Source organism: Ahaetulla prasina, chromosome 2, assembly GCF_028640845.1.
Source record: "Ahaetulla prasina isolate Xishuangbanna chromosome 2, ASM2864084v1, whole genome shotgun sequence".
NCBI lineage: Eukaryota > Metazoa > Chordata > Lepidosauria > Squamata > Colubridae > Ahaetulla > Ahaetulla prasina.
In genome coordinates this window covers 27,466,292-27,492,719 of record NC_080540.1, presented here as the reverse complement: position 1 = coordinate 27,492,719, position 26,428 = coordinate 27,466,292, and the positions used below count along the sequence as shown (strand labels likewise).

Sequence of the window (26,428 nt, the reverse complement as noted above, 5' to 3'; positions counted from 1 at the left end):
CCAGTGGAAGAGCTTGCCTTCAGAAATTGCGGGCACTCCATCACTGCAGGTTTTTACGAAGAGACTAGACAGCCATTTGACTGAGATGGTATAGGTTCTCCTGCTTGAGCAGGGGGCTGGACTAGAAAACCTCTAAGGCCCCTTCCAGCTCTATTCTGATTCTAATTCTGAATCTTAACTCCCTGTGATTGGCAGGGGGGAGGTTACAATCGAGGTCAGACTACCACCAGCTGGCTGGGAATCCCCCTCCCCCCTCCCCCAGAGGAACTGTGGTGGGTGGGGAGCACCTTCACCAGATATGGACCTGCTTATTTGTACCCTATGACTATCATTAAGTGTTGTACCTTATGATTCTTGACGAGTGTATCTTGTCTTTTTATGTACATTGAGAGCATACGCACCAAAGACGAATTCCTTGTGTGTCCAATCACACTTGGCCAATAAAGAATTCTGTTCTATTCTATTCTGTTCTGTTCTGTTCTGTTCTGTTCTGTTCTATTCTATTCTATTCTATTCTATTCTATTCTATTCTATTCCTATTATTAAGTGTTGTACTTTATGATTCTTGATAAAGGTTTCTTTTCTTTTATGTACTGTACACTGAGAGCCTATGCACCAAGACAAATTCCTTGTATGTCCAATCACACTTGGCCAATAAAGAATTCTATTCTATTCTATTCTATTCTATTCTATTCTATTCTATTCTATTCTATTCTATTCTATTCTATTCCTATCATTAAGTGTTGTACTTTATGATTCTTGATAAAGGTATCGTTTCTTTTATGTACTGTACACTGAGAGCCTATGCACCAAGACAAATTCCTTGTATGTCCAACCACACTTGGCCAATAAAGAATTCTATTCTATTCTATTCTATTCTATTCTATTCTATTCTATTCTATTCTATTCTATTCTATTCTATTCTATTCTATTCTATTTTGAAGGTCAGCCAACAAATGGGGAACTTTCTCCTTGTGTTTAAAGGCATAAACCTTCCCAAACAGATGTGAAAGCTAGCTGCTCACTTTTTACATGGGAGGGGGCTACTGTGTGACAGTAAAACTTTGGAGGGGTTGGAACTGCAGTACAGACCCGCTAATTCTGCCCTTCTCCCTTCCCAGGCTCGCACTCCCTGTATTATTTCTATCTGCGACTATTGGAGCCCAGTCAGAGGCTGCCCCTGTCCTTCATTAGGGGCTACCTGGATGACCAGCCCATCACTCGCTATGACAGCCTCACCGGGAGGGTGGAGCCTCTGGTGTCCTGGATGGAGGAGCTGGAGAAGGAGACCTTTCTACCCCTTGAGTGGGTCTTCAGGAGTGAGCTGGAGAAGTTGCCAAGACTCAACTACCCGACTGACGGTGAGCAGAGGCTGTGCCACATTTGATGTCCAGGTTAGATTTCCTTTCCTGCAAAGATATGACACCCCACCCCCCCAATTTCCTCCCACACTTAGAATGTTCAGGCCCTACCCAAAAAGAGCTAATTGCAGGAATCACTGAAAGATTCATTCGATGAAGCTACTAAGCTACTAAGATTGTTGGACGAGCAGGCACAAAAACAGCCAGGGAAGCGATTGAAGCCTGGGAAATGGGGCCCTTCGTCAGTCAACAGGAGTGCGGATTTACCACCAGCCTATCAAGTACTTAGAAGGCTAGGACTGAGCAGTCATTCAAAGATTTTTTTCCAGGTGGGATAAAGAGGGGAAGGAGAAATCGGGGTTCCTTCTATTCGCCAGATGAGGGCAAGGCTCCTGGCCTGAGATTCCTTAATGGAGAGGGCCTGAGGAAAGGGCTACACATAGTCCTTGACTTACAACACTTTGTTTTGTGACCATTGTTAAGATATTTAAAATTTAATAGCTGGAGCAGTGAAGGGTTGAATAATGAGTAAGAACACACAATTAAAGAGAGCTGGCCACTGCATGCGGCATGAGCTTTGATTGGTTGCTGTGGAAGTAAAGGGGGAATTTCCCAGTTTCCCGTCTTTTTGCCCCATGTGTCCTGTATGCTGTGATTTAGAATAGAATAGAATAGAATTTTTATTGGCCAAGTGTGATTGGACACACAAGGAATTTGTCTTGGTGCACATGCTCTCAGCGTACATAAAAGAAAAGATACGTTCATCAAGGTACAACATTTACAACACAAATGATGGTCAATATATCAATATAAATCATAAGGATTGCCAGCAACAAGTTACAGTCATACAGTCATAAGTGGAAAGAGATTGGTGATGGGAACGATGAGAAGATTAATAGTAGTGCAGATTTAGTAAATAGTTTGACAGCGTTGAGGGAATTATTTGTTTAGCAGAGTGATGGCCTTCGGGGAAAAAACTGGTCTTGTGTCTAGTTGTTCTGCTGTGCAGTGCTCTATAGCATCGTTTTGAGGGTAGGAGCTGAAACAGTTTATGTCCTGGATGTGAGGGGTCTGTAAATATTTTCACGGCCCTCTTCTTGATTCGTGCAGTATACAGGTCCTCAATGGAAGGCAGGTTGGTAGCAATTATTTTTTCTGCAGTTCTAATTATCCTCTGAAGTCTGTGTTTTTCTTGTTGGGTTGCAGGACCGAACCAGACAGTTATAGAGGTGCAAATGAGAGACTCAATAATTCCTCTGTAGAACTGAATCAGCAGCTCCTTGGGCAGTTTGAGCTGACTGAGTTGGCGCAGAAAGAACATTCTTTGTTGTCCTTTTTTGATGATGTTTTTGATGTTAGCTGTCCATTTGAGATCTTGCGATACGATAGAACCTAGAAATTTAAAGGTTTCTACTGTTGATACTGTGTTGTCTGGTATTGTGAGAGGTGGAAGTATGGAAGGGTTTCTCCTAAAGTCTACCACCATTTCTACGGTTTATCTGATGATCTTTCTGCTGTATAGGTAGTTCCTCGACTTACAACTGCAACTGAGCCCCAAAATTATGTTGCTAAGTGAGACATTTGTTAAATCTGTTTTACCCCATTTTATGACTCTTCTCGCCACATCCGTTACGTGAATCACTGCCGTTCTTAAATGAGTAACCTGGTTGCTAAGTGAATCCGGTCTTCCCATGGACGTTGCTTGTCAGAAGGTCATAAAAGGGGATCACGTGACCCCGGGGCACTGTGACCGTCATAAATGGGAGTCAGTTGTCAAGTGTCCGAATGTAAATCATGTGACCGGGGGGGGGGATGCGACAATGGTCGTAAGTGTGAAAAATGGTCCCAGGTCACTTTTTTCAGTGCTGTTTGTAACTTTGAATGGTCACTAAGTGAACCGCTGTAAGTCGGGGACTACCTGTACTCTCTCACCCACCCCTCTTTGGATCTCCTTCAGGTCTTCATACCTGGCAGGTGATTTTGGGCTGTGAGTTCAGAGAAGATGGGAACAAAGATGGATTGTACCACTATGGCTACGATGGGATGGACTTCCTCAGCTTCAACAAGGTGACCCTCAGGTGGGTGGCAGCTCAGCCCCAGGCCCGGAAGGTCAAGGAGAAGTGGGAGGAGGATCCAGGATGGTCCCACGAAAATAAAGTCTACCTGGAGGAGACCTGCATTGTGTGGCTGCAGAGGTACCTGTCCTACGGAAAGGAGGCTCTGAGGAAGACAGGTGAGTGGCCAAATGCCTCCCTCTTCCTCATCCTGCAATGTTTCTTTTGGTTCCCTCGTCTCCCACTCCTTATAAAGATAGTTCTCAACCTACAACCACAATTGAATCCCAAAATTGCAGTTACTAAGCAAAGCATGTGATGCTGACACTCGCAAAAATACGGCATCCTTCACTTTTTAATTTTTTTAAAAAAATTTTATTTACATTTATATCCCGCCCTTCTCCGAAGACTCAGGGCGGCTTACAGTGTGTAAGGCAATAGTCTCATTCTATTTGTATATTTACAAAGTCAACTTATTGCCCCCCCAACAATCTGGGTCCTCATTTTACCTACCTTATAAAGGATGGAAGGCTGAGTCAACCTTGGGCCTGGTGGGACTAGAACCTGCAGTAATTGCAGGCAGCTGTGTTTTAATAACAGGCTTCTTACAGCCTGAGCCACACCGCGGCCCTTAATCCTCCAGGGAAGGCAAACAAGGTCCAGGCAGAAGAAGAACATCATGGCTTCACAATCTAAGGGACCGGTTTGGACAAAACTCAGCAGCACTTTTTCGTGCGGCTTGTTGATAAAAGTAGGATGGCCAACATGATCGCCAATGTCCAATGATGGATATGGCACAAGGGTCCTTGAGTGGCTCAGACTGCTAGACAGTCTGTTATTAACAGCAGCTGCTTGCAATTACTGCCGGTTCAAGTCCCACCAGGCCCAAGGTTGACTCAGCCTTCCATCCTTTATAAGGTAGGTAAAATGAGGACCCAGATTGTTGGGGGGGCAATAAGTTGACTTTGTATATAATATACAAATGGATGAAGACTATTGCTTAACATAGTGTAAGCCGCCCTGAATCTTCGGAGAAGGGCGGGATATAAATGCAAATAAAGAAAAAAGAAGAAGAAGAAAGAAAGCAGTTGTCGATGCGTTTGACCCCATTTTAGGACCTTTTGGCCACCGTTGTGAAGCGAATCGCTGCTGTTGTTAAGTGGACCATGCAGTTATTAAGCAAATCTGGCTTTCCCTATTGGCTTTGTGTCATGGTTCCGAATAATGATTCCAGTTGATTCAGAACTCTGAGGCTGTAACATTTCTCAAAGGTTTCCTTTATTGGGTACATCATATCGGCACATTCAAATGTGAAACCAACTCTAAATAATTCCTGCTACCAAAAGAATAGACATTACCCACCCCTTAGTGTCACAGGTTACGTTTAACCAACCAGGGAGACGGTGAGCTTCTCAGCTCTCCCTCCGGCTGTTACGAGTGCTCGTTGAGATGACCTTGGTTCAGGGGTGAAATGCTACCGGATCGGACCGGATCGGGCGAGTAGGTAGCAGAGATTGGGGCTGGTTCGCTGAACCGGGAGCAATGGCTGGCTGGCCACCCCCAAACCAGTCCACAGCCCATAGTCCTGCCATGCTTGCCTGCTTTCCATGCTGTCTTCCCGGCATCCCAGTGTCCAGCTTGCGAATGCAGGCAAGCGGAAGCCCACGCAGAAGGCAGGTAAGCATGGCAGGGCTTCGGGGAGGGAGCTAGCAGCTTACTCCCTTCCCCGAAGCCCTGCCATGCTTGCCTGCCTTCCACGTGGGCTTCCGGTTGCCTGCCTTCGCAAGCTGGACACTGAGACACCAGGAAGGCAGCTCGCCACCCGCTCGCCGCCTGCTCGCCCTTTGGTCAGGGGCCGGGGCCCATTCCCCAAGGCCCCGGAGCTGCCACATGCTCGCCGCCTGCCTTAACTGGGTCAGGGAATGCACCATTCCCCGACCCCAGCCTTGCCCCAGAGCTGCCGCCCGCTCTCCCTTCGCCACATAGTGTGTACTTACCTTCCTCCAGCGGCTGGCTGCCAGGAAAGGCAAGCGTCCGAAAGTTACCGGAGCCATTCTCCTTCTTGAATATGCCGCCGCCATTGCTGTCCTGTTCCATGCGCCAGCTCCGCAAGCGCACATCGTTTATTTCATTCATTCATCAGTGGCAGGTTGGGTGTGCGCTTGTGCAGCCGGCGCATGGAACAAGGCGGCAATGGCGGTGGCATATTCAAGAAGGTGAGTGGCTCTGGTAACTTTCGGACACTTGCCTTTCCTGGCAGCCAGACGCTGGAGGAACTCACGCTCACTCACGCTCTGGTGACTTCTCGTTTGGATTATTGCAATGCTCTCTACATGGGGCTGCCCTTGAAGTGCACCCAGAGGCTGTAGCTAGTCCAGAATGCAGCTGCGCGAGTAGTAACGGGAGCCACTCGTTGCTCCCACGTAACACCACTGCTACGCAGTCTGCACTGGCTTCCTGTGGTCTTTCGGGTGCACTTTAAGATTTTGGTTACCACCTTTAAAGTGCTCTATGGCTTAGGGCCCGGGTACTTACGGGACTGCCTGCTGTTACCTCATGCCTCCCACCGACCCGTACGCTCACACAGAGAGGGTCTTCTCAGGGTGCCGTCCGCCAAACAATGTCGGCTGGCGGCCCCCAGGGGCAGGGCCTTCTCTGTTGGAGCTCCTACGCTCTGGAACGAACTTCCCCCTGGCCTACGCCAAGTGCCCGACCTTCGGACCTTTCGCCGTGAGCTGAAAACACACTTATTTATTCAAGCGGGACTGGCTTAACAGTTTTATTAAATTTTAATTGGGGTTTTATTATTTTAGGGTTTTAAATTTTAAATTTTTAATGTCAGCCACTTTTGTAATATGCTCTGTTTTAAATTTTTTGTTTTAATTGTATATATATTGTTTTTTTTATCTTTTGGCTGTACACCGCCTTGAGTCCTTTGGGAGAAGGGCGGTATAAAAATCTAATAAAATAAAATAAAGATAAAATAAATAAAAGGAAGGGAAGTATACGCCACGTGGCAAAGGAAGAATGGGCGATGGCTCCGGGGCAAGGCTGTTGTCGGGGAATGGTGCATTCCACGACCTGGTTGAGGCAGGCAGTGGCTCCAGGGCCTCGGGGAATGGTGCATCCCTAGCCCCGGGCCCCGACGCAAGGCAAACGGTGAACAGGTGGTGAGCGGGTGCAGGTTCTGGGGCAAGGTCACGTTCAAGAAGGGGAGCGGCTCTGGTAACTTTCGTTTGCAAGAAGCTGGCAGCCACTGCATCTTTCAGTACAAGAAGTGCCTCCAGGTGCACCAAAAACAGAGAGGCTGCAGCTGCAGGCATCTCGCAAAAAGGGAAAAGGCAGAATAGAAATTTAAAAAAAAATTCCTTCTGGGTTCTGTGGGCGTGGCTTGGTGGTGGGGTTTTATGACTGAGTGGGCATGGCTGTGAGTGACATTGAGTTGGCCACGCCCACTCAGTCACAGGGCACACCCACCCACCAAGCCACACCCACAGAACTGGTAGGGAAAATTATATTTCACCCGTGCCTTGGTTCCCACGAACCTTATCTATCTTTATCGGCGCTATCTAACAAAATGAAATTCAACAGCGAAAAAAGTAAGGTTCTACATTTAGGCAAAAAAACCAAAATGCACAGGTACCGTATATGTGGTACCTTGCTCAATAGTAGTACCTGTGAGAGGGATCTTGGAGTCCTAGTGGACAACCATTTAGATATGAGCCAGCAGTGTGCAGCTGCTGCTAAAAAAGCCAACACAGTTCTGGGCTGCATAAACAGAGGGATAGAATCAAGAGCACGTGAAGTGTTAGTACCACTTTATAATGCCTTGGTAAGGCCACACTTGGAATATTGCATCCAGTTTTGGTCGCCACGATGTAAAAAAGATGTTGAGACTCTAGAAAGAGTGCAGAGAAGAGCAACAAAGATGATTAGGGGACTGGAGGATAAAACATATGAAGAACGGTTGCAGGAACTGGGTATGTCTAGTTTAATGAAAAGAAGGACGAGGGGAGACATGATAGCTGTGTTCCAATATCTCAGGGGTTGCCACAAAGAAGAGGGAGTCGGGCTGTTCTCCAAAGCACCTGAGGGTAGAACAAGAAGCAATGGGTGGAAACTAATCAAGGAGAGAAGCAACTTAGAACTAAGGAGAAATTTCCTGACAGTTAGAACAATTAATAAGTGGAACGACTTGCCTGCAGAAGTTGTGAATGCTCCAACACTGGAAATTTTTAAGAAAATGTTGGATAACCATCTGACTGAGATGGTGTAGGGTTTCCTGCCTGGGCAGGGGGTTGGACTAGAAGGCCTCCAAGGTCCCTTCCAACTCTGTTGTTATATTATATTATATTATCTCTGTTATGTCTGGCTGTTCTGACCCAGCTCCCTAAACATGACAACCCCTGTGTATTTAAATCAATGATTCCTTTATTAGGAGCAGCCCCAGCAAAAGATTTCTCTCAACGTAGGCTAACAAATCTGTTCAGCAGGGAGGGGAATAGTTGTCTGCCACATCTATTCATCTCCGGTCTTTATCCCCTGAGCTAGGGTGGAGCTTCGCTAGCAACAGTGGCTTTTCTGTCCCAAGGATCGGCCCACAGATTTCCACTGCTCTCCTCTCCTCTGCCTTCTGCACATCTGCTTGTCAGGCACTGGACCCAGCTGTTCCTCCTCTTCCTCATCAGCCACCTCCAGACCTGGGGGCTGTTGAATCTCCATCTGAGGGCTGATAGACAGCCCAGGTTTCGCCCCTGTGTCTCTCTCTCTCTCCGCCAGCTCCATTCCCTCTTCCCCCTCAGAGTTCTCAGGTTGCCTTTTTATTTATTTTTATTTATTTATTTTGTCACAACAATATATGTAGGTATCATACAAAAGATTATGTAGTATATAAACACATATATGAGTAAATATAAGGAGGTCTAAGCATATATATAGGAAGAGGAAAAGAAAAAACAATAGGACAGGAACGGTAGGCACGTTTGTGCGCTTATGCACGCCCCTTACAGACCTCTTAGGAATGGGGTGAGGTCAATAGTAGAGAGTTTTTGGTTAAAGCTTTTAGGATTATGGGAAGAGACCACAGAGTCAGGTAAAGTATTCCAAGCACTGATGATTCTGTTGCAGAAGTCATATTTTCTGCAATCTAGATTAAAGCGGTTGACATTAAGTTTAAATCTATTGGTTGCTCTAGTATTATTGCAATTAAAGCTGAAGTAGTCTTTAACAGGAAGGACATTACAATAGATGATTCTGTGAGTTAAACTTAGGTCTTGTCGAAGGCGACGGAGTTCCAAGTTTTCTAAGCCTAGGATTTCAAGTCTGGTGGGATAAGGTATTTTGTTGTTTTCAGAGGAATGGAGAACTCTTCTTGTAAAATATTTCTGGACACGTTCAATTGTATTGATGTCAGAGATGTGGTGAGGGTTCCAAACAGGCGAGCTGTATTCTAGAATTGGTCTAGCAAATGTTTCATATGCTCTGGTTAGTAGTGTAGTGTCTTGATCAAGGTCAGCATCAAAGTCAGCCTTGATGCTGATCTTGACTCCCACGCCGCCTCCTCCTCCTCCTCTAATTTGGCTGCTGAAGGGGCCAGTGGCTGACAGGCCACAACACTGGCACATTAGAAGAAAACTTCCCACACCCCAGGACAGTGCAACGGTCATAAATACAGATCATCCTCGATGTACGACCACAATTGAGCCCAACATTTCTGATGCTAAGGGAGACATTTGCTAAGTGAATTTTGCCCCATGGTACGACCTTTTGGGCCACCGCGGTTAAGTGAATCACTGCCGTTGTTAAGTTAGTCACATGGTTGCTAAGTGAATCTGGCTTCCCCATCTGACTTTGCTTGTCACAAGGTCGCAAGAGGGGATCACAGAGATCGGCTGCGAGGTGCCTCGTGTGGGGTGCCATAGGGGTCGGTTCTCTCGCCTCTTCTGTTCGACATCTACATGAAGCCGCTAGGTGAGATCAACCATGGTTTTGGGGTGCGATGTCATCTGTACACTGAGGATACTCAGCTGTACATTTCCACCCCTAACCACCCCAATGAGGCCGTTGAAGTGATGTCCCAGTGTTTGGAGGCCGTGCGGGTCTGGATGGGGAAGAACAGACTTCGACTCAACCGATCCAAGACTGAATGGCTGTGGATGCCGGCATCCTGGTACAGCCAGCTGACTCCATCGCTGACTGTCGGGGGCGAGATATTGGCCCCTGTGGAGAGGGTTCGCAATTTAGGTGTCCTCCTGGATGGACGGCTGTCCTTAGAAGGGCATATGACGGCCGTCGCCAGGGGAGCTTTTTATCAGGTTCGCCTGATACGCCAGTTGCGTCCCTTCCTAGACCGGGTTTCCCTATGCACGGTCACTCATGCCCTCGTGACTTCCCGCCTGGACTACTGCAACGCTCTCTACATGGGGCTCCCCTTGAAGAGCACCTGTAGGCTCCAACTGGTCCAGAATGCGGCTGTGCAGATAATAGAGGGAGTACCTCGAGGCTCCCATGTGACACCTCTCCTGTGCAAGCTGCACTGGCTTCCAGTGGTTTTCCGGGTGCAATTCAAGGTGCTGGTTACCACCTTTAAAGCACTCCATGGCATAGGACCGGGTTATTTACGAGACCGCCTGCTGCTACCATTAGCCTCCCATCGACCCGTGCGCTCCCATAGGGAGGGTCTCCTCAGGGTGCCGTCAGTCAAACAATGTCGACTGGCAACCCCCAGGGGGAGGGCCTTCTCTGTGGGGGCTCCTGCCCTCTGGAATGAGCTATCTCTGGGGATCCGACAACTCCCTGACCTCCTGACCTTCTGACGTGAGCTAAAGACCTTTTTGTTTTATCGCGCAGGGTTGGCTTAATGTAGTTTTAATATGGGTTTTATTACAGTTTTAGTTTATCTTGGCCTAATTGAATTAACTTTTTAATATGTTTTTAATTTTTGTGGAATCTGTTTTTATTTGGCTGTAAACCGCCCTGAGTCCTCCGGGAGAAGGGCGGTATATAAATTAAATTAAATTAATAAATAAATAATAAATAAAATCACATGAGTCCAGGGACGCTGCAAGCATCATAAATATGAGTCACTTGCCAAGCGTCTGAATTTTGATCATGTGACCATGGGGATGCCCCACTGGGTGTGAAAAATGGCCAAAGTCATTTTTTTGAGTGAATATTGTGAATATTGGAAGATGGAACGTTGTTTTGATATTGATTGATGAAGGTTGGATATTAAAAACTATGTACTTTATTCAAGAATAAACACTAACTCAATCGGAAATTTCTGAGAACTCTAGGAGTGGAATGGTCTGATATATAATGGATTGGAAGAAATGTATTTTCTTTATTTCTGGAAGGGGAGTTGAGGTTTTAAGGAGTGACTATGGATTATGATTTGTGTTATATTTTAATTTTTGTTGTTAGTTTTATACCCTGTATTCGGTTCTGGGAAGTCCCAGGGGGTGGGGGGAGGAAGGGGAAGGGAGGGGGAGGGGGGGATGAGGGTAGAAAATGGATTGATGGTTAATGTACAAAGATGATCGAAGACGTATAATTAATGTAAGATCGGAGCTGCCTGGCTACCATTTCAGAATGATGGGAAAGAAGGAAGAGAGAAGGAGGAAGGAAAGAGAAGAGGAGGAAGAGGAAAGGAAGGAAGAGGGATAGAAAAGGGAGAAGAAAGGAGTAGGGAGGAAGGAGGAGAGGATGTAGATAAGAGAAGGGGAGGATGGTTGTGGAAAGTAGAAGAAGGTAGAGAAGGGAAGAGAGTTAAAGGAAGGGGGTGGTGACCGGGCAGGTCCGATTAATTGTATATGATGGTACATTAAATATGTTATTGGATATGAATGTTAAAATAAAACTTTTTTAATAAAAAAAAAAATGAGTCACTTGCCAAGCGTCTGAATTTTGATCATGTGACCATGGGGATGCCCCACTGGGTGTGAAAAATGGCCAAAGTCATTTTTTTGAGTGCTGACGTAACTTTGAATGGTTGTTAAGTGAACTGTTTTAAATTGAGGACTCCCGGTATATACCAATTGCTAAGTGGCCATTTTTGATCATGTGACCCTGGGGATGCTCCAATGGTTGTAAGTCATAAGAAAACTGGTCATAAGTCATTTTGAACATGCCGTCGTAACTTGGAACTGTCACTAAACGGATGGTTGTACTGTTTTTGCCCTTCATATGCCTGGTGGAAAGAGATCTGAGTATTCAGACTACTGTAGGGGAAAATAATTTTCAAAGCCCCCGAAAATCGGCCTGTGCGCTCCCATAGGGAGGGCCTCCTCAGGGTGCTGTCAGTTAAACAATGTTGACTGGCGACCCCCAGGGGGAGGGCCTTCTCTGGGGGGGGGGCTGCCCTTTGGAATGAGTTGCCTCCGGGGTTGCTCCAACTCCCCGACCTCCGAACGTTCAAACGCGAGCTCAAGACTCTGTTATTTCATCGGGCGGTGGCTAGCCTAACGAAATTTTTAAATTGGGGTTTTATGATGGTTTTATACTAGTTTTTAATTTGACTTGGCCAAATGTTTAGAATCGGTTTTTTAATAAGCTTTTAATGTTTGTTTATGTTTATGTTTTTATCTTTGGCTGTAAACCGCCCTGAGTCCTTCGGGAGAAGGGCGGTATAAAAATCCAATCAATCAATCAATCAATCAATCAAGAAAGAAAGAAAGAGAGAAAGAAAGAAAGAAAGAAAGAAAGAAAGAAAGAAAGAAAGAAAGAAAGTAAGTTACCCAAAGAGAAAACAAGGAAACTCATTAAGCAAGAGATGAAGGCTGAGATCCATTTGCATTTCCATGAGAAAATCTTGCAACGCAGAAAAAGAAATTGTAATTCTCACATCCTGTGTTTGGGGCTGAACCAAAGGGTCAGAGTCAAACTCAAGGCCCGGGGGTTGGATCCGGCCCATGGGGTGCTTAGATCTGGCCCACAGGGCTGCCCTGGAAACAGCGAAGGACCAGCCCGCAGTGCCTCTGCCAGTGAAAAAGGAACTCAAAAGGGCCGTGCATGGCCCCCCCTGAGCTCCACTTTTCTCTGGCAGAGGGTTGCAGGAGGCCGTTATAGCTGAAAATGGTGCTCGGGAGCCCGTATTTACTGGCAGAGCACTTGAGCCATCACAGGTGCCTTCTAACACATGACATCATACTGGACACAAACCCCTGGCCACGCCCCCCCCCCCAAGGTAAAACACAGCCCTGATGTGGTCCTCAATGAAATCGAGTTTGACACCCCTGGTCTATGACAATTCGCCACAGCCAACTTGCCATGGCCAACTCGCTGCAGGACAAGTCACCATGGCCATCTCACCACAGGACCACACGCTGCAGGACAAGAGTTACACTAATATCAAAGAAATGGTGGAATAGAATCATTAAAGATGGCCATGGCGAGTTGGTCATGGTGAGTTGGTCATGGTGATTTGTCCCATGGTGAGTTGGCCATGGTGAGTTGACCCGCAGTCAGTTGGGCATGGTGAGTTGGCCATGCTGGGTTGACTGTGGCAATTTTTTTTTTTTGCAGAGCCTCCAGTGGGGAAGGTGACTCACAGAGTGGTTGATGACAGCCTGGAGACCCTCATCTGCCAGGCCTTTGGCTTCTACTCCAAGGAGATCCAGGCCACCTGGACAAGGGATGGAGAGAACTGGGAACAAGAGACCTTCCGTAGGACTGTGGCCCCCAACTCAGATGGGACCTATTATGCCTGGATCAGCATTGAGATCGACCCCAAGGAGTGGGATCGTTTTCGGTGTCACCTGGAGCACGACGGTTTGCAAAAACCCCTGGTGTTGGCTTGGAAAGAGGAAACGGGTGAGAGGCTGAGCGATTATGACATGTAGATGTACCTGTGGAGATTCTCAGCCATCTGGGTCATGGTTGTCCCAAAAGTGCTTTTTAAAAGGCAGCTGGGCTTTCTTAGCCGCCTTTGGGACCTGTAAAAATAGATAACTTCAGCAATGCTGGAAAGTGTAGAGAGAAGAATGTTACGTTTTTTGCTGTGTCAGCTTGCCTCCGATCAACGTTTAAGAAAATAAAGTCCCAACTCCATCAGTTTGAAGAGATTGGTAATTTTTACTAAACATGTCAGGTTGCAAGAGAAGCAAAGCTAGAACTGAAACTAATTGTAATTGTACAGAATTATATCCTCCCAAGAGCCCTCCTCCCACCAGAGTTCAAACAGTGTTAATCCAATGTCCTTTTCTTCCTTAGCCACGTGTTGTTTCACTTCTGATGTTCTCCCTCTGTCAGTCTTCTGGATGGAATGCGAAGCAGGCAACTCCCATTACATTCACGGGCCAAATCATAACATAGCATAATAACAGAGTTGGAAGGGACCTTGGAGGTCTTCTAGTCCAACCCCCTGCCAAGGCAGGAAACCCTACACCATTTCAGACAAATGGTTATCCAACATTTTCTTAAAAATTCCCAGTTTTGGAGCATTCACAACTTCTGCAGGCAAGTTATTCCACTTATTGATTGTTCTAACTGTCAGGAAATTTATCCTTTGTTCTAAGTTGCTTCTCTCCTTGATTAGTTTCCACCCATTGCTTCTTGTTCTACCCTCAGGTGCTTTGGAGAATAGTTTGACTCCCTCTTCTTTGTGGCAACCCCTGAGATATTGGAACACTGCTATCATGTCTCCCTTAGTCCTTCTTTTCATTAAACTAGGCATACCCAGTTCCTGCAACTGTTCTTCATATGTTTTATCCTCCAGTCCCCTAATCATCTTTGTTGCTCTTCTCTGCACTCTTTCTAGAGTCTCAACATCTTTTTTATATCTGAACTGAATGCAATATACCAAGTGTGGCCTTACCAAGGCATTATAAAGTGGCACTAACACTTCACGTGATCTTGATTCTATCTCTCTGTTTATGCAGCCCAGAACTGTGTTGGCTTTTTTGGCAGCTGCTGCACACTGCTGGCTCATATCTAAATGGTTGTCCACTAGGACTCCAAGATCCCTCTCAAAGTTACTACTATTGAGCAAGGTATCACATATACGGTACCTGTGCATTTTTTTTTCAAACTCTTTTTTCCCCCCCAAACTTTTTTTTCAGTTCAAACTCGGCCCCGTCTGTTTGAAAAACTATCTCCTCCACCTGAAATGACAGCCGACGCTGGCAGCAGTATAAGCTTCTCCCCTCCCCCATAAATCATGTAAGATATTCAGTAAGAAGAAAACCTTTAACGAAGTAATAAAACAGTAAAACACTCCAATAAGTAAATATACACTTAAAATAAAAATGGAGGCTGACATGCTGTATCATTTCAAGTTGGAGAACAGCAAGTATCGTCCTGCATTTAGTGATGGAAGAGAAGTGGTTTTTGATGGGGGGGGGGCTGGAAGTGGGAATTTGAGGACAAAGGTATATGACAGGGTAGGTTAGGGTACGATAGGGCACAGCAGGGCTGAATAAGGCGAGGCAAGACAGGGCAGAACATGGTTTGTATGGTATAGAGGTAGTTTGGGACTTAAGAATGGTCATTTAAACAACTGTATGAAATTCAAACTGTATGAAATTCAATAGTGAAAAAAGTAAGGTTCTACATTTAGGCAAAAAACCCCAAAATGCACAGGTACCGTATACACTTGGAATATTGCATTCAGTTTTGGTCGCCACGATGTAAAAAGGATGTTGAGACTCTAGAAAGAGTGCAGAGAAGAGCAACAAAGATGATTAGGGGACTGGAGGCTAAAACATATGAAGAACGGTTGCAGGAACTGGGCATGGCTAGTTTAATGAAAAGAAGGATTAGGGGAGACATGATAGCAGTGCTCCAATATCTTAGGGGCTGCCACAAAGAAGAGGGAATAGGGCTGTTCTCCAAAGCACCTGAGGGTAGAACAAGAAGCAATGGGTGGAAACTGATCAAGGAAAGAAGCAACTTAGAACTAAGGAGAAATTTCCTGACTGTTAGAACAATTAATAAGTGGAACGACTTACCTGCAGAAGTTGTGAATGACCTGTTGTTATATTATATTATATTATAAATCACAATGGCCTCAGAAGTGGTGATTTATGGCTTGTAAATCACTTTTGGTTGTCATAAAATGTTGCAACAGAGAGGGGGAAGGGGGAGGGGGAGGGAAAGAGGAAAATGAAAAACAGAGAGAGGGAGAGAAAGAAAAGAAAGGAAAGAAAGAGAAAGAAAGAAGAAGGAAGGAAGGAAGGAAGAAAAGAAAGAAAGAAAGAAAGAAAGAAAGAAAGAAAGAAAGAAAGAAAGAAAGAAAGAAAGAAAGAAAGAAAGAAAGAAAGAAAGAAAGAAAGAAAGAAAGAAAGAAAGAAAGAGAAAGAAAGAAAGCAAGCTTTACAGTTTTTTCGGTTCTTCTACAGGACTACCTATCAGATAATTCTCCCAGAAGGAAAACATTATGAAACATTCCTTCATAACCTATCTATACTACGAAGCTGAAACAATGTTTGCTTTCTGGGAGGATTATCTGATAAGGGCCCCTTTGACACATTTCCTTAAACCAGTGGTTCTCAACCTTTATAGTGCTGCGACCTCTTTAATACAATTCCCCACGATGTGGCGACCCCCAACCGTGAAATTATTTTTGTTTTGAATTTATCGCGCCTGAAGCCGTATTGGCTAGCGATCTGAACTGCTTGCGATTGCCTTGAAGACGGAGGCATTAAAGCGGAGACTCCTCCCCTATTAAGTTTATCGCGCCTGAAGCCAGATTAGGCTAGCGATTGGGAGTGATTGCAGCTGGCTTGAGAGGGAGACATCAGAGCAAAGATTTCTCTCTTTTTTAATTCATCGCGCCTGAAGCCGAATTCGGCTAGCGATTTGAAGAGCCTGCAGCTGGCTTGTGGAGTCAACCATTGGAGCGCGATTCTTCGACTCGCAAGTATACTTCCCATATTTCCGATGGTCTTAGGCGACCCCTGGCCAATCGTCATTCGACCCCCTATGGGATCACGACCCGCAGATTGAGAACCGCTGCCTTAAACTGGTTTTTTGACTTAGGCTCAAGACGCCCTTATCTGACCGCTGTCTTGATTGTGGCTCTTTCTTCTGTCCTTCAAGGCCTTTTCTTCTGCCTTCCTCAACCGCCAGGAAATACCCCCACCTGAAGGAAGCCCCTCCCTCCAAGGCTGCAGGGGTCAGAAGGAATGGTCTTGAAGGAGGGGGGCTTCCTTTAGTTGGGGGGCACTTCCTGGAAACTAGTGCAGCTTGAGAAATGCTTCCATTGCTCAGCACCTCCAGTTCAGGGAACTGAGGATCTCTCTAATCGAAACCGTGTTTCTCTTTCTTTAGCTATATCGTGGCAGATTCCTGTGGGAATTGTATCAGGCTTAATCTCAGGAGCTGTGATTCTCTTCCTGATATGTAAGTGAAACAAACACAGCCACTGACCTCCCCCCCTGGGTCTTTCTGTGTTGACTGAGCTGGTATGAATGGCCAGCTTTGAATGGCTTCAGCTGTGGTGGAAAAACAGAATTGTGTGTAGCAAGAACAATTTCATCTTAATTACCCTGTTTCCCTGAAAACTGACTTCCCCTGATAATAAGCCCAATCGGGTTTTTGAGGGCCTGGGCTAAAATAAGGCTCCCTCCCAAAATAAGCCCTCCCCGAAAATATTTAAACGCAGAGCTGGAACTCAGGTAAGATGGCAAGAGGGGCCCCCATCTTGCTCCACGGGCCCCAAAATAATAAGACCTCCCTGAAAATAAGGCCAAGCGCTTATTTCGGGATTCAAAAAAATATAAGACAAGGTCTTATTTTCGGGGAAACACGGGACTTCTGAATAATACCCAGGAATGTTCTTTTCCATTTTTTTATGGCCGGTACCTCTTGACAGCCAACCATTTTTCCTTGGTCCATAATAAACCAATAGAAGTACTAATGCATCTTTCTCAGGCTGCCTGGTTATAATCCAGGCAGTTGTATCATTTGGGACTTCTGAAGCACGAGTCTTTCTCTCTTCGAAGCAGGAGCTGCTGCTCCCAAAATTAACCAGCTGTCCTCTCTTTCTGCCATCAGGCAGGTGCTGGAGACAGTTCTCTATCGGGACAATTCTCTATCAGGAAGTGATGACTTCGCCTGGTGACTTCCTTTTAAAAACAGTTTATGTTTCCGCTACTTCTGACACAGAAGAAGATGAGATTCAATCAGAATCGATGCTCCAATCCGAAGCAACCTCAGAGGTGAGTCTGATTGTTGCTGAAGTCTATATAAGGTGCAAAACTCTGGGCTTGGGAAATACCCAAGAGCCACGACCATTGAAGTATTGGGTGGGGGAACATTCATCCCCAAAGTCTTTCTAAGGCAACCATGAAGGGATTGTGGGTTGCTTGGGGCTTCCCTGGGGCTCAGCCCTTCCTGCTGGAGACCCTGTGGTTGCCTGCTCTGCAGGGAAGATCCAGTCCAGCTCAGCCTCTCGCACCCATCAGCTCTGAGGGAGGAGAAAAAGACGGGGAAGGAGCCAGGAACAGAAGCTTGGGTCAGCTTGCAGAAATGTGGGATTTCTATCCAAGAAGGACTGGAAGGGAGGGAGAAAAGGAATGGGAGGTTGAAAAAATAAAATGGGGGAGGGATCATACAAAAATGATCCTGGCGACTTTCCTTTAGAAAGAGTTTAGAAACAGATCCTGGAGATCATGAGCTACAGAGATGAATTTTGTGAGATGGGTGCCGTATAGATAGATAGATAGATAGATAGATAGATAGATAGATAGATAGATAGATAGATAGATAGATGGATGATAGGTAGATAGATAGATAGATAGATAGATAGATAGATAGATAGATAGATAGATAGATAGAGCAATAGATGATAGATGATAGATAGATGATAGATTGATCAATAGATAGATAGATAGATAGATAGATAGATAGATAGATAGATAGATAGATAGATAGATAGATAGATAGATGATAGATAGGTAGGTAGATAGATAGATATAGATAGATAGATCAATAGATGGTAGATGATAGATAGATGGTAGATTGATCAATAGATGATAGATAGATAGATAGATAGATAGATAGATAGATAGATAGATCAATAGATGATAGATAGATAGATAGATAGATAGATAGATAGATAGATAGATAGATAGATAGACAGACAGACAGACAGACAGACAGACAGACAGACAGACAGACAGATATGGATGGATGATAGACAGGTTATGAAGGGCCTCTGGTGGCTCAGAGTGATAAGACAGTCTGTTATTAACACAGCTGCTTGCAATTACTGCAGGTTCAAGTCCCACCAGGCCCAAGGTTGACTCAGCCTTCCATCCTTTATAAGGTAGGTAAAATGAGGACCCAGATTGTTGGGGGCAATAAGTTGACTTTGTATATAATATACAAATGGATGAAGACTATTGCTTAACATAGTGTAAGCCGCCCTGAGTCTTCGGAGAAGGGCAGGATATAAATGCAAATTAAAAAAATGTGATAGAATGCGACAGGTACATAGATGATAGACAATATATACATAGATGGTAGATAAAAGATAAGTGATAGAATGTGATAGATAGATGATAGATAATGATAGATATTAGATAGATCCATGATAGCAAATCAATGGCATGCATGTCACAGATGTTGTAGGATTTAGTGCAGAGCCATATTAACAGCATCATCTGTTGATCCATTTGCTCGGTATGCAAATTGCAAGGGGTCTAACAGCGGATCCGTGATGGTTTTCAAGTGGGACAGCACTAGCCTTTCAAAAGTTTTCATGACTACAGATGTTAAAGCAACTGGTCTGTAGTCATTCAGTTCCTTGATGGTGGGCTTCTTCAGCACTGGGATGATAGTAGAGTGTTTGAAGCAAGAAGGAACATTGCACATCTCTAGTGATTTATTGAAGATATGGGTGAAGATGGGGGCCAATTGGTCAGCACAGACTTTTAAGCAAGAAGGAGTTATCTTGTCTGGGCCTGGAGCTTTTCTTGGCTTTTGTCTGTGAAATAGGTCCTGCACTTCCTTTTCTGTGATCACTAGGGGTTGTGAGCCCAATGGGATGGGGTCAGTTGTAGGAGGCTTGGATGTTGTTGGTGTGTCTGAGATGGGGGTTGTGGAGATAGGTGGCTGTAGTTTCCTTTCAAACCTGCAGTAAAACATGTTCAAGTCATCTGCCAGTTGTTTATTTCCTTCAGCCTGGGAAGGAGGTTTGCCATAGCCAGTGATACTTTTAAGAGTTTTCCATATGTTTGCTGGTTTATTTGTTGAGAACTGATTCTTTAGCTTTTCAGAGTAGCTTCTTTTTGCTGCTCTGATCTCTCTTGTTAATACATTTCTGGCCTGATTGTACAGCATTTTATCACCTTTTCTGTAGGCTTCCTCTTTGGAATGTCGTAGCTGCTTAAGTTTAGGTGTGAACCAAGGTTTGTTGTTACTGTATATTTGCAAGTTCCTTGTTGGTACACATAGGTCTTCACAGAAGCTGACATATGATGTTACGGTATGTGTGAGTTCATCCATGTCTGCAGAGGTATCTTCAAAAATATTCCAATCAGTGCAGTCAAAGCGAGCCTATAGCTTTAATTTTGCCTCCTCAGTCCAGGTCTTCATTGATTTAATTGTTGGTTTTGTGGTTTTAAATCTTTGCCTGCAAGCAAGTACAAGGTGAATCATGCAATGATCAGAGTGTCCTATAGCTGCTCATGGTAAAGACCGATAAGCATCTTTTAGTGTTACGTAGCAATGGTATAAAGTATTCTTGCCTCTAGTGGGACAATTGACATGGTGAAATGACTTTGGTAGCTCTTTCCTTAAGTTTGCCTTGTTTAGATCTCCCAAAATAATGGCCAGTGAATCAGGATATTTGGCTTCAGCCTCCATAATTTGGTCAGCTAGTGTTCGTAATGCCTTGTTTACACAGGCTTGTGGTGGGACATAAACAGCAATTAGAAGAAATGAGGAAAATTCATGAGGCGAATGGTATGGTTTGCAGTGGATAAATAATGTCTCTAGGTTTTTGTCACAGAATTTGTATATTATAGTTATATCCTGAGACCAGCTGTTGTTGATATATAAGCCTCCTCCCTTCTTTTTACCAGATGTTTCTGCAATTCTGTCTGATTGTTGAATCTGAAACCCTAGGATATGCAGGCTGCTATCTTCAATTGATTCATTTAACCAGGTTTCAGGGAAGCATAGGACCGCTGAATTGTAAAAATCAGAATTGTATCTGTTTAAAAGGAGTATTTCATCCATCTTATTAGCAAGTGAAAGCACATTGGTTAGGAAAATTGAAGGCAGAGGAGTTTTATTTCTCCTATTTCTTAGCTTGATTAGAATTCCCGCCCATTTACCTTTCCTTCTTCGTGTCTTCTGTTTTGTTTTTTTTGGTAATCCATGGCTCCGGGGAATAAGGACTCCTGCCTTGAGTTGCGGGTTGAAGAACTCCAAGGTCCTTTCCAGCTCTATGATTCTGATTGGAGGAGAGAAAAAACACATCGCCAGTACAAACTGTGGTTTTCATTTTCTCTCTTTGCAGGACAGGACACCCTATGAATGGTTGAGGCCCCAGTGGGTTCTTGAAGCCCCTGTGTTAACATTGCGCAAGCGAGAAGGGAAGGAAGAGAGGCTCATCAAAAGGTCTCTGTCATGGTCTGGAGACTTGGAGACTCCGGACCAAGAAGTGTCAAGATTGAATCAGCTATCATGGCCCAGATGAGAATAATGACTGGGCCTGGCTGCATTCTGAAAGATGCACAGAGCACGACTACCTCTGATGAAGGAAGAGGATTAGCAACTTCAAATGGCCTCCTTCCTGCTTCTTCTTCATATTTGTAGCCAAATCTTGGAAAGGAAAGAAATCCAGGAAACCTCCCCCTTCCCCATCCTTTTCTCTCCTCTTGAAATGTTTACATTGTCAGGTTCTGCTACTGATGCTGCTCTTGAGAGTGGGTGGTAGAGCGAGGGCAAAAGGAGAGAGACGAGAGTGGGAAATGTAGCACACCAGGTGCAATAGAAGGAACCAAGGAAGGTGACGACACCCAGGTTGGCTCAGAACTGGAATGTGATGACCCGGGGGTGTGACACAAAGGCAACACAGCCAGAGAACTGATATGAATCCCTTTATTATCACCAACTGTCCCTTTCAACTCTCTGGGCTGGAGAGAGCTCTTCCACCAACCTGTAATAGTATTTGGCTGACAATACTTCAGTCCCAAACGTTGTAAACAGAAAACTTTCAACAAAAAAATCCAACAAAGCAAGACGAGGTTATTAATCCAGCAGGGCAAGCAAAATAGGGAATTCCAGAAGTGAAGTAGCACAGCAGTAAATCAAACCAGTTGGGAGGATGCCAGGAATTCAGATAAGTACCTGATGAACTCAGTGTTTGTTCCCAACAACCGGCCCTCCAATTTGCCTCTACTTTTAAACATCAGCAGCTGTACCTTGTAAAGAGGATCAGGTCCCTTTCCTCCCTCGTAAGCCACGCAACCCACATTGCTTTCTTCTCCATTCCTCCCTGCGCTGCCTAGGATGAGGAGGGGGTTGGCCGTGGTCTTCAATTGAACCCCCTCTCCCTTGTTCTACCTCTCCCCTGCTCTGCCCAGCCTGACTTTGCATTTCCCAGTTTCTTCCACAGCCAATGGATCCACTCTCTCACTTTCTGTCAGCTGTTCCTCTTCCCCTTCAGATTCAGACTCCGACAGGGGCATGACAAGGAATTTTATGCTAAGAGTAGAGAGACATTTGAACTCTGCTGGTGCTGGGCTTTCCAAGGTTTTCTCCATCCCCCTGAGGTACTCGGCACTCTTTATGTAGGACTCCACCTAATGATCGAAGAGATCGTTTAACAACCTCAACTGGGAGAGCCGGGATTGCTGTTGTTGAACGACGGATTCTGTTCGGATATTGAATTTAGTAGCTGGAACAGTAAAGTGTACAATAGGACAGAACTTCCTCAGAGCTGAATTGTAGTGGATTAGTTAGAGAGTGCTGACTCATGCATGAGGCAATCTATGCTGTGATTGGTTGCTGTGGATGTATTTGTTTGCTTGATTATCTATAGTATTCTCAGATGACTTCTCCAACATCAAAGTTCAAAAGCTTCCCTATAGTAAGTACTCTTCCTATATCAAGTGCCATTCAAAGTGAAAGAATCATGGAATTCAGGAATGTAATTTTCAGGGCTTGTCTTTAGGGCAAAAATCAATTCACGTGTCTGTTCCTGATAAACCAGTCAAGTGAAATACCTCCGAGGCCTGGTGGTATTAGCCTCAAAAGCTCAGCGAGTCATTTTAAAAAAGGCAACCTGTGTGGCTCCATTGCCCCATTTTTGAGAATCCTTAAGGAGAAGAGAGGAAGTGAGATGACTGGAGAAGATGATGTCGTGTCCCACTCCTCCGCTGACGGCCGGGTCAGGGAAATCCGAATCAGGCTTGCCTCTGCAGCTCTGCCCAAAGTCCTAGCAAAGTCCTCAGAGCAGGCAGGAGACCAGTAAGTGACTTCAGCAAGATAAGTTCGACTTTGCCTGACTCAGAGACTGCCAGAAAGCAGATCCTTTATATAGGCCATTGGGTGTGGCTCCATGACTCAGCACTCATTAAGGCCTGCCCCTCCCTTCCTTCTGTTGCCTCCGCCTATCCAATCTTCTGATGCGAGGGTCACTCCAATCAGCTGTTGGAAGTAAACTTTCCTCAGGCTCACATGCTGTGGAGGAGGGGGAGGGGTCTAGCTGCTCCGTTTGCCTGGGCATGGAGCCAGGGCTGGGGCCGGGGGATGCTCCCTCCTCTGCAGCTTGTCTGGGCATGGAGCCAGGACTGGGGCCGGGAGGCATACATTCCTCCGTGTTCGGGAGCAGATAAGCAGACCCCGGCTGCGGTGAGAGCGGACAAGACACAACAGATGTTCTCATGATGTCCTTTCTGCTGTTGTTACTGTTAAGAGTTACAACTCTAGGTCACACGCTCGACACATCCCAGATGGATCACTGTAATGCGCTCTACCTGGGGGTGCCTTTGAAGGGTATCCAGAAAGATCACCTGATGTAAAATGTAGCGACACAAGCACTTGTGTATGCATCTAGACTGGTAAATGTTACCCGCAGCTGGTGCTACCAGTTCGCACGAATCGTATAGAACCGGCTGAATACCACCACTGGTTTGCTTCCAGGTTGAATTCAAGGTACTGACCTATAAAGCCTTCCATTGCAGGGCTGGGTTAGTTGAGGGACTATCTCTCCCCGATTACAACTATCCACCCCATCAGGTTCAGTGGGCTAGTGGGTCCCACCCAGTAAGAAATATCATCTGACTGGACCCAGGATGAGAGTTATTCCTGCTGAAGAACCCATCTTCTGGAACATCGTCGTCACTTGAGGTCAGATTGGTCCTGACCTTACCGGTTTGGCATCTGGCCTGAGGATCTGGTAGTGGTATGTAGCCTAACAAATGGCTGTACTGGTAATGAGATTGTAACTTTGCTACAATTGTAACTTTGTTACAAAGATTTTATTTATGGTTGTAATAATTCTCATTGTTTTAATTATCTTGTTACGTGCAGGTTTTTTTTAAAAAAAAATCAGTTCAATTTTAATTCTAAGCAAGAGACATGATGGTTCAGTAACTTAATGATGCTGGAAATGGTCTTTGTTCCAGTAGTTTGAGTCCTAGTACTGTGTAATGGGATGAGCTCCCGTCCCTCACCTCAGCTTCTGCTCACCTAGCAGTTTGAAAGCATGTTCCATGCAAGTAGATAAATAGGTACCACTTCGGTTGAGAAATGAGCCAGCTTTTCATGCAAATGACCAGAATCCTGCTGGCACTCAACCTTCTTAGTTGCAGTGCCCATTTGGGAGGTGGATTTGGTGGAAGGAGAGGGCCTCAGAAGCTGCTGTAGGAAAGTGTCAAAGCTACCTCGCCCTCTTGTGGCACACCTTGGGAAGTGTGTGAGCTCAACCAAACAGAGCTAACAAACAGGCAGCCAAGTACTTACTACTCTGCATTAGCATTGTTGTCTCCTGGCTAATGTTACCTTGCTCTATCATAACTAAATAAAAACTCTGTAAGCTACCTCAAGTCATTTATGATGGGGGTTCGGTCTATTTAAACAGAATAAATACATTTATAGAGAAATGTCATTTTGTATCTAGAAGTAGTTTATTTCTGCCTTGTCCTTAGAATTATTGAGTTGTACTACTGCCATTTTTACAGAACCCTTAGTGCAGGGTGACTCAGTTTCATTGAGGGCCACATCTGGGCTGTGGTTGACCTCGGGGGGCGATTGGGTGAGTGAGGCCAACTGGGTGGGCATGGCCAGCTTGATGCAACTCACTGGGCATGGCTAACTGGGTGGGTGTGGCCAGCTTGACACTACTCCCCAAACTACTGGCATGTCTCCTCTTCACATTGGGTAGACCGGGCCAAAGTGACACAAGGCGACCCCTTACATTTTTTTTATTTACATTTATATCCGAAGACTCAGGGCGGCTTACACTATGTTAGCCGGGCCTTGAGCCATTCAAAACCGGGCCACAGAAGTAATGGGTGAATGCACACATATCCTGACCTGCGCAAACAGCAGGTAAACTAATGCACATGCTTGCCTCCCGCTAGCGTGGAATCATTCCCCAAAACCAGAAAGTTGGGAAATCTGGTCTACTCTACAGCCCTCAATTTCTATCAAAAAAGAACCTTTGCTTTCTCTCCATTCTCACTGTCGTCTTCTTGTACTCTTGTAACCCAATGATCGAAATGGTTGATTTCTGCTCAGCTTTGTTCTCTGTTCTTCTGAATTTTCCATGGTGTTCTAGAGTCCCATTCTGCTGCTCACCTGTTCTCTGCAAAGCCTCTTTTCCATAATCCAGGTCTCCTTCAGATAAGAGTGCCTGGCTCTGGGATCTCTCTGGGAATTCTTCCCATTAACATTGACAGGAATGGTGTAGGGTCTCCTGCCTGGGCAGGTGGTGGTGGGGTTGGACTAGATGACCTACAAGGTCCCTTCCAATTCTGTTAATCTAACTATCTAACTTCCACCATGGCATAGGGCTGGGCTACTTACGGGACCGTCTGCTGCCACCGATTGCCTCTCACCGACCCGTGCGCTCTCACAGAGAGGGACTCCTCAGGGTGCCGTCGGCCAGGCAGTGCCGACTGGTGACACCCAGGGGAAGGGCCTTTTCTGTGGGGGCTCCCACCCTCTGGAACGAGCTTCCCCCAGGACTTTGCCAACTTCCTGACCTTCGAACCTTCCGCCGCGAGCTTAAGACACATCTATTTATTTGCGCAGGACTGGACTAGAATTTTTAAATTTTAAATCTGGTTTTAATGGGGTTTTATTATTTATATTTATATTTTAAATATTCGGCCTATTGAATAAGTTTTTTAAATTAATGTTTTATTCTGTATATATTTATGTTTTTATTTGGCTGTAAACCGCCCTGAGTCCCTAGGGAGATAGGGCGGTATAAAAGTATGAACAAATAAAATAAATAAAATAAATTTGCTCTGGAGCACAACTGCCACCCAAGGGAAGGTCCTTCCACCTGATGTGGTCCCTACCCCGTAGCCATAATGCCAATAATGGGCGTTTGGGCGTTCTCCTGGATGCACGGCTGTCTTTTGAAGATCATTTGACGGCCGTCTCCAGGAGAGCTTTCCACCAGGTTCGCCTGGTGCGCCAGTTGCGCCTTTCTAGACCGGGATGCCTTGTGCACAGTCACCACGCCCTTGTGACGTCGTCTGGACTACTGCAATGCTCTCTACATGGGGCTCCCTTGAAGGGCATACGGAGGCTGCAGTTGGTCCAGAATGCAGCTCTTGTGGTGATAGAGGGAGCCCTCGTGGCTCCCGAGTGACACCTATCCTGCGCGGGCTGCACTGGCTACCTGTGGCCTTCCGGGTGCGCTTCAAGGTTTTGGTGAACGTCTTTAAAGCGCTCCATGGCATAGGGCCGGGTTACTTACGGGACCACCTGCTGCTACCGAATACCTCTCACCGACCCGTGCGCTCTCACAGAGAGGGACTCCTCGGGTGCCGTGACAGTGTCGTCTGGCGACACCCAGGGAAGGGCCTTCTCTGTGGGGCTCCCACC

The 26,428-nt window shown here is 45.6% G+C and overlaps 1 protein-coding gene across 2 annotated transcripts in view; it reads left to right on the top strand.

Moving 5' to 3' along the window:
• Positions 1-1,129: 1,129 nt before the first annotated feature.
• Positions 1,130-26,428, top strand: part of LOC131192579 (major histocompatibility complex class I-related gene protein-like) — a 34,022-nt gene continuing 8,723 nt past the window's right edge. The window contains exons 1-6 of one of the 2 annotated variants that reach the window (XM_058171831.1): positions 1,219-1,394; positions 3,319-3,594; positions 12,938-13,225; positions 16,682-16,753; positions 17,408-17,571; positions 20,880-25,861. In XM_058171831.1, coding sequence (XP_058027814.1) covers positions 3,405-3,594; positions 12,938-13,225; positions 16,682-16,753; positions 17,408-17,571; positions 20,880-21,059 — 894 coding nt within the window. In that variant the 5' untranslated portion in view covers positions 1,219-1,394; positions 3,319-3,404 and the 3' untranslated portion in view covers positions 21,060-25,861. Of the gene's footprint in view, positions 1,395-3,318; positions 3,595-12,937; positions 13,226-16,681; positions 16,754-17,407; positions 17,572-20,879; positions 25,862-26,428 lie in introns of those variants that run through there. The other variant, XM_058171830.1, reaches the window with a different exon arrangement.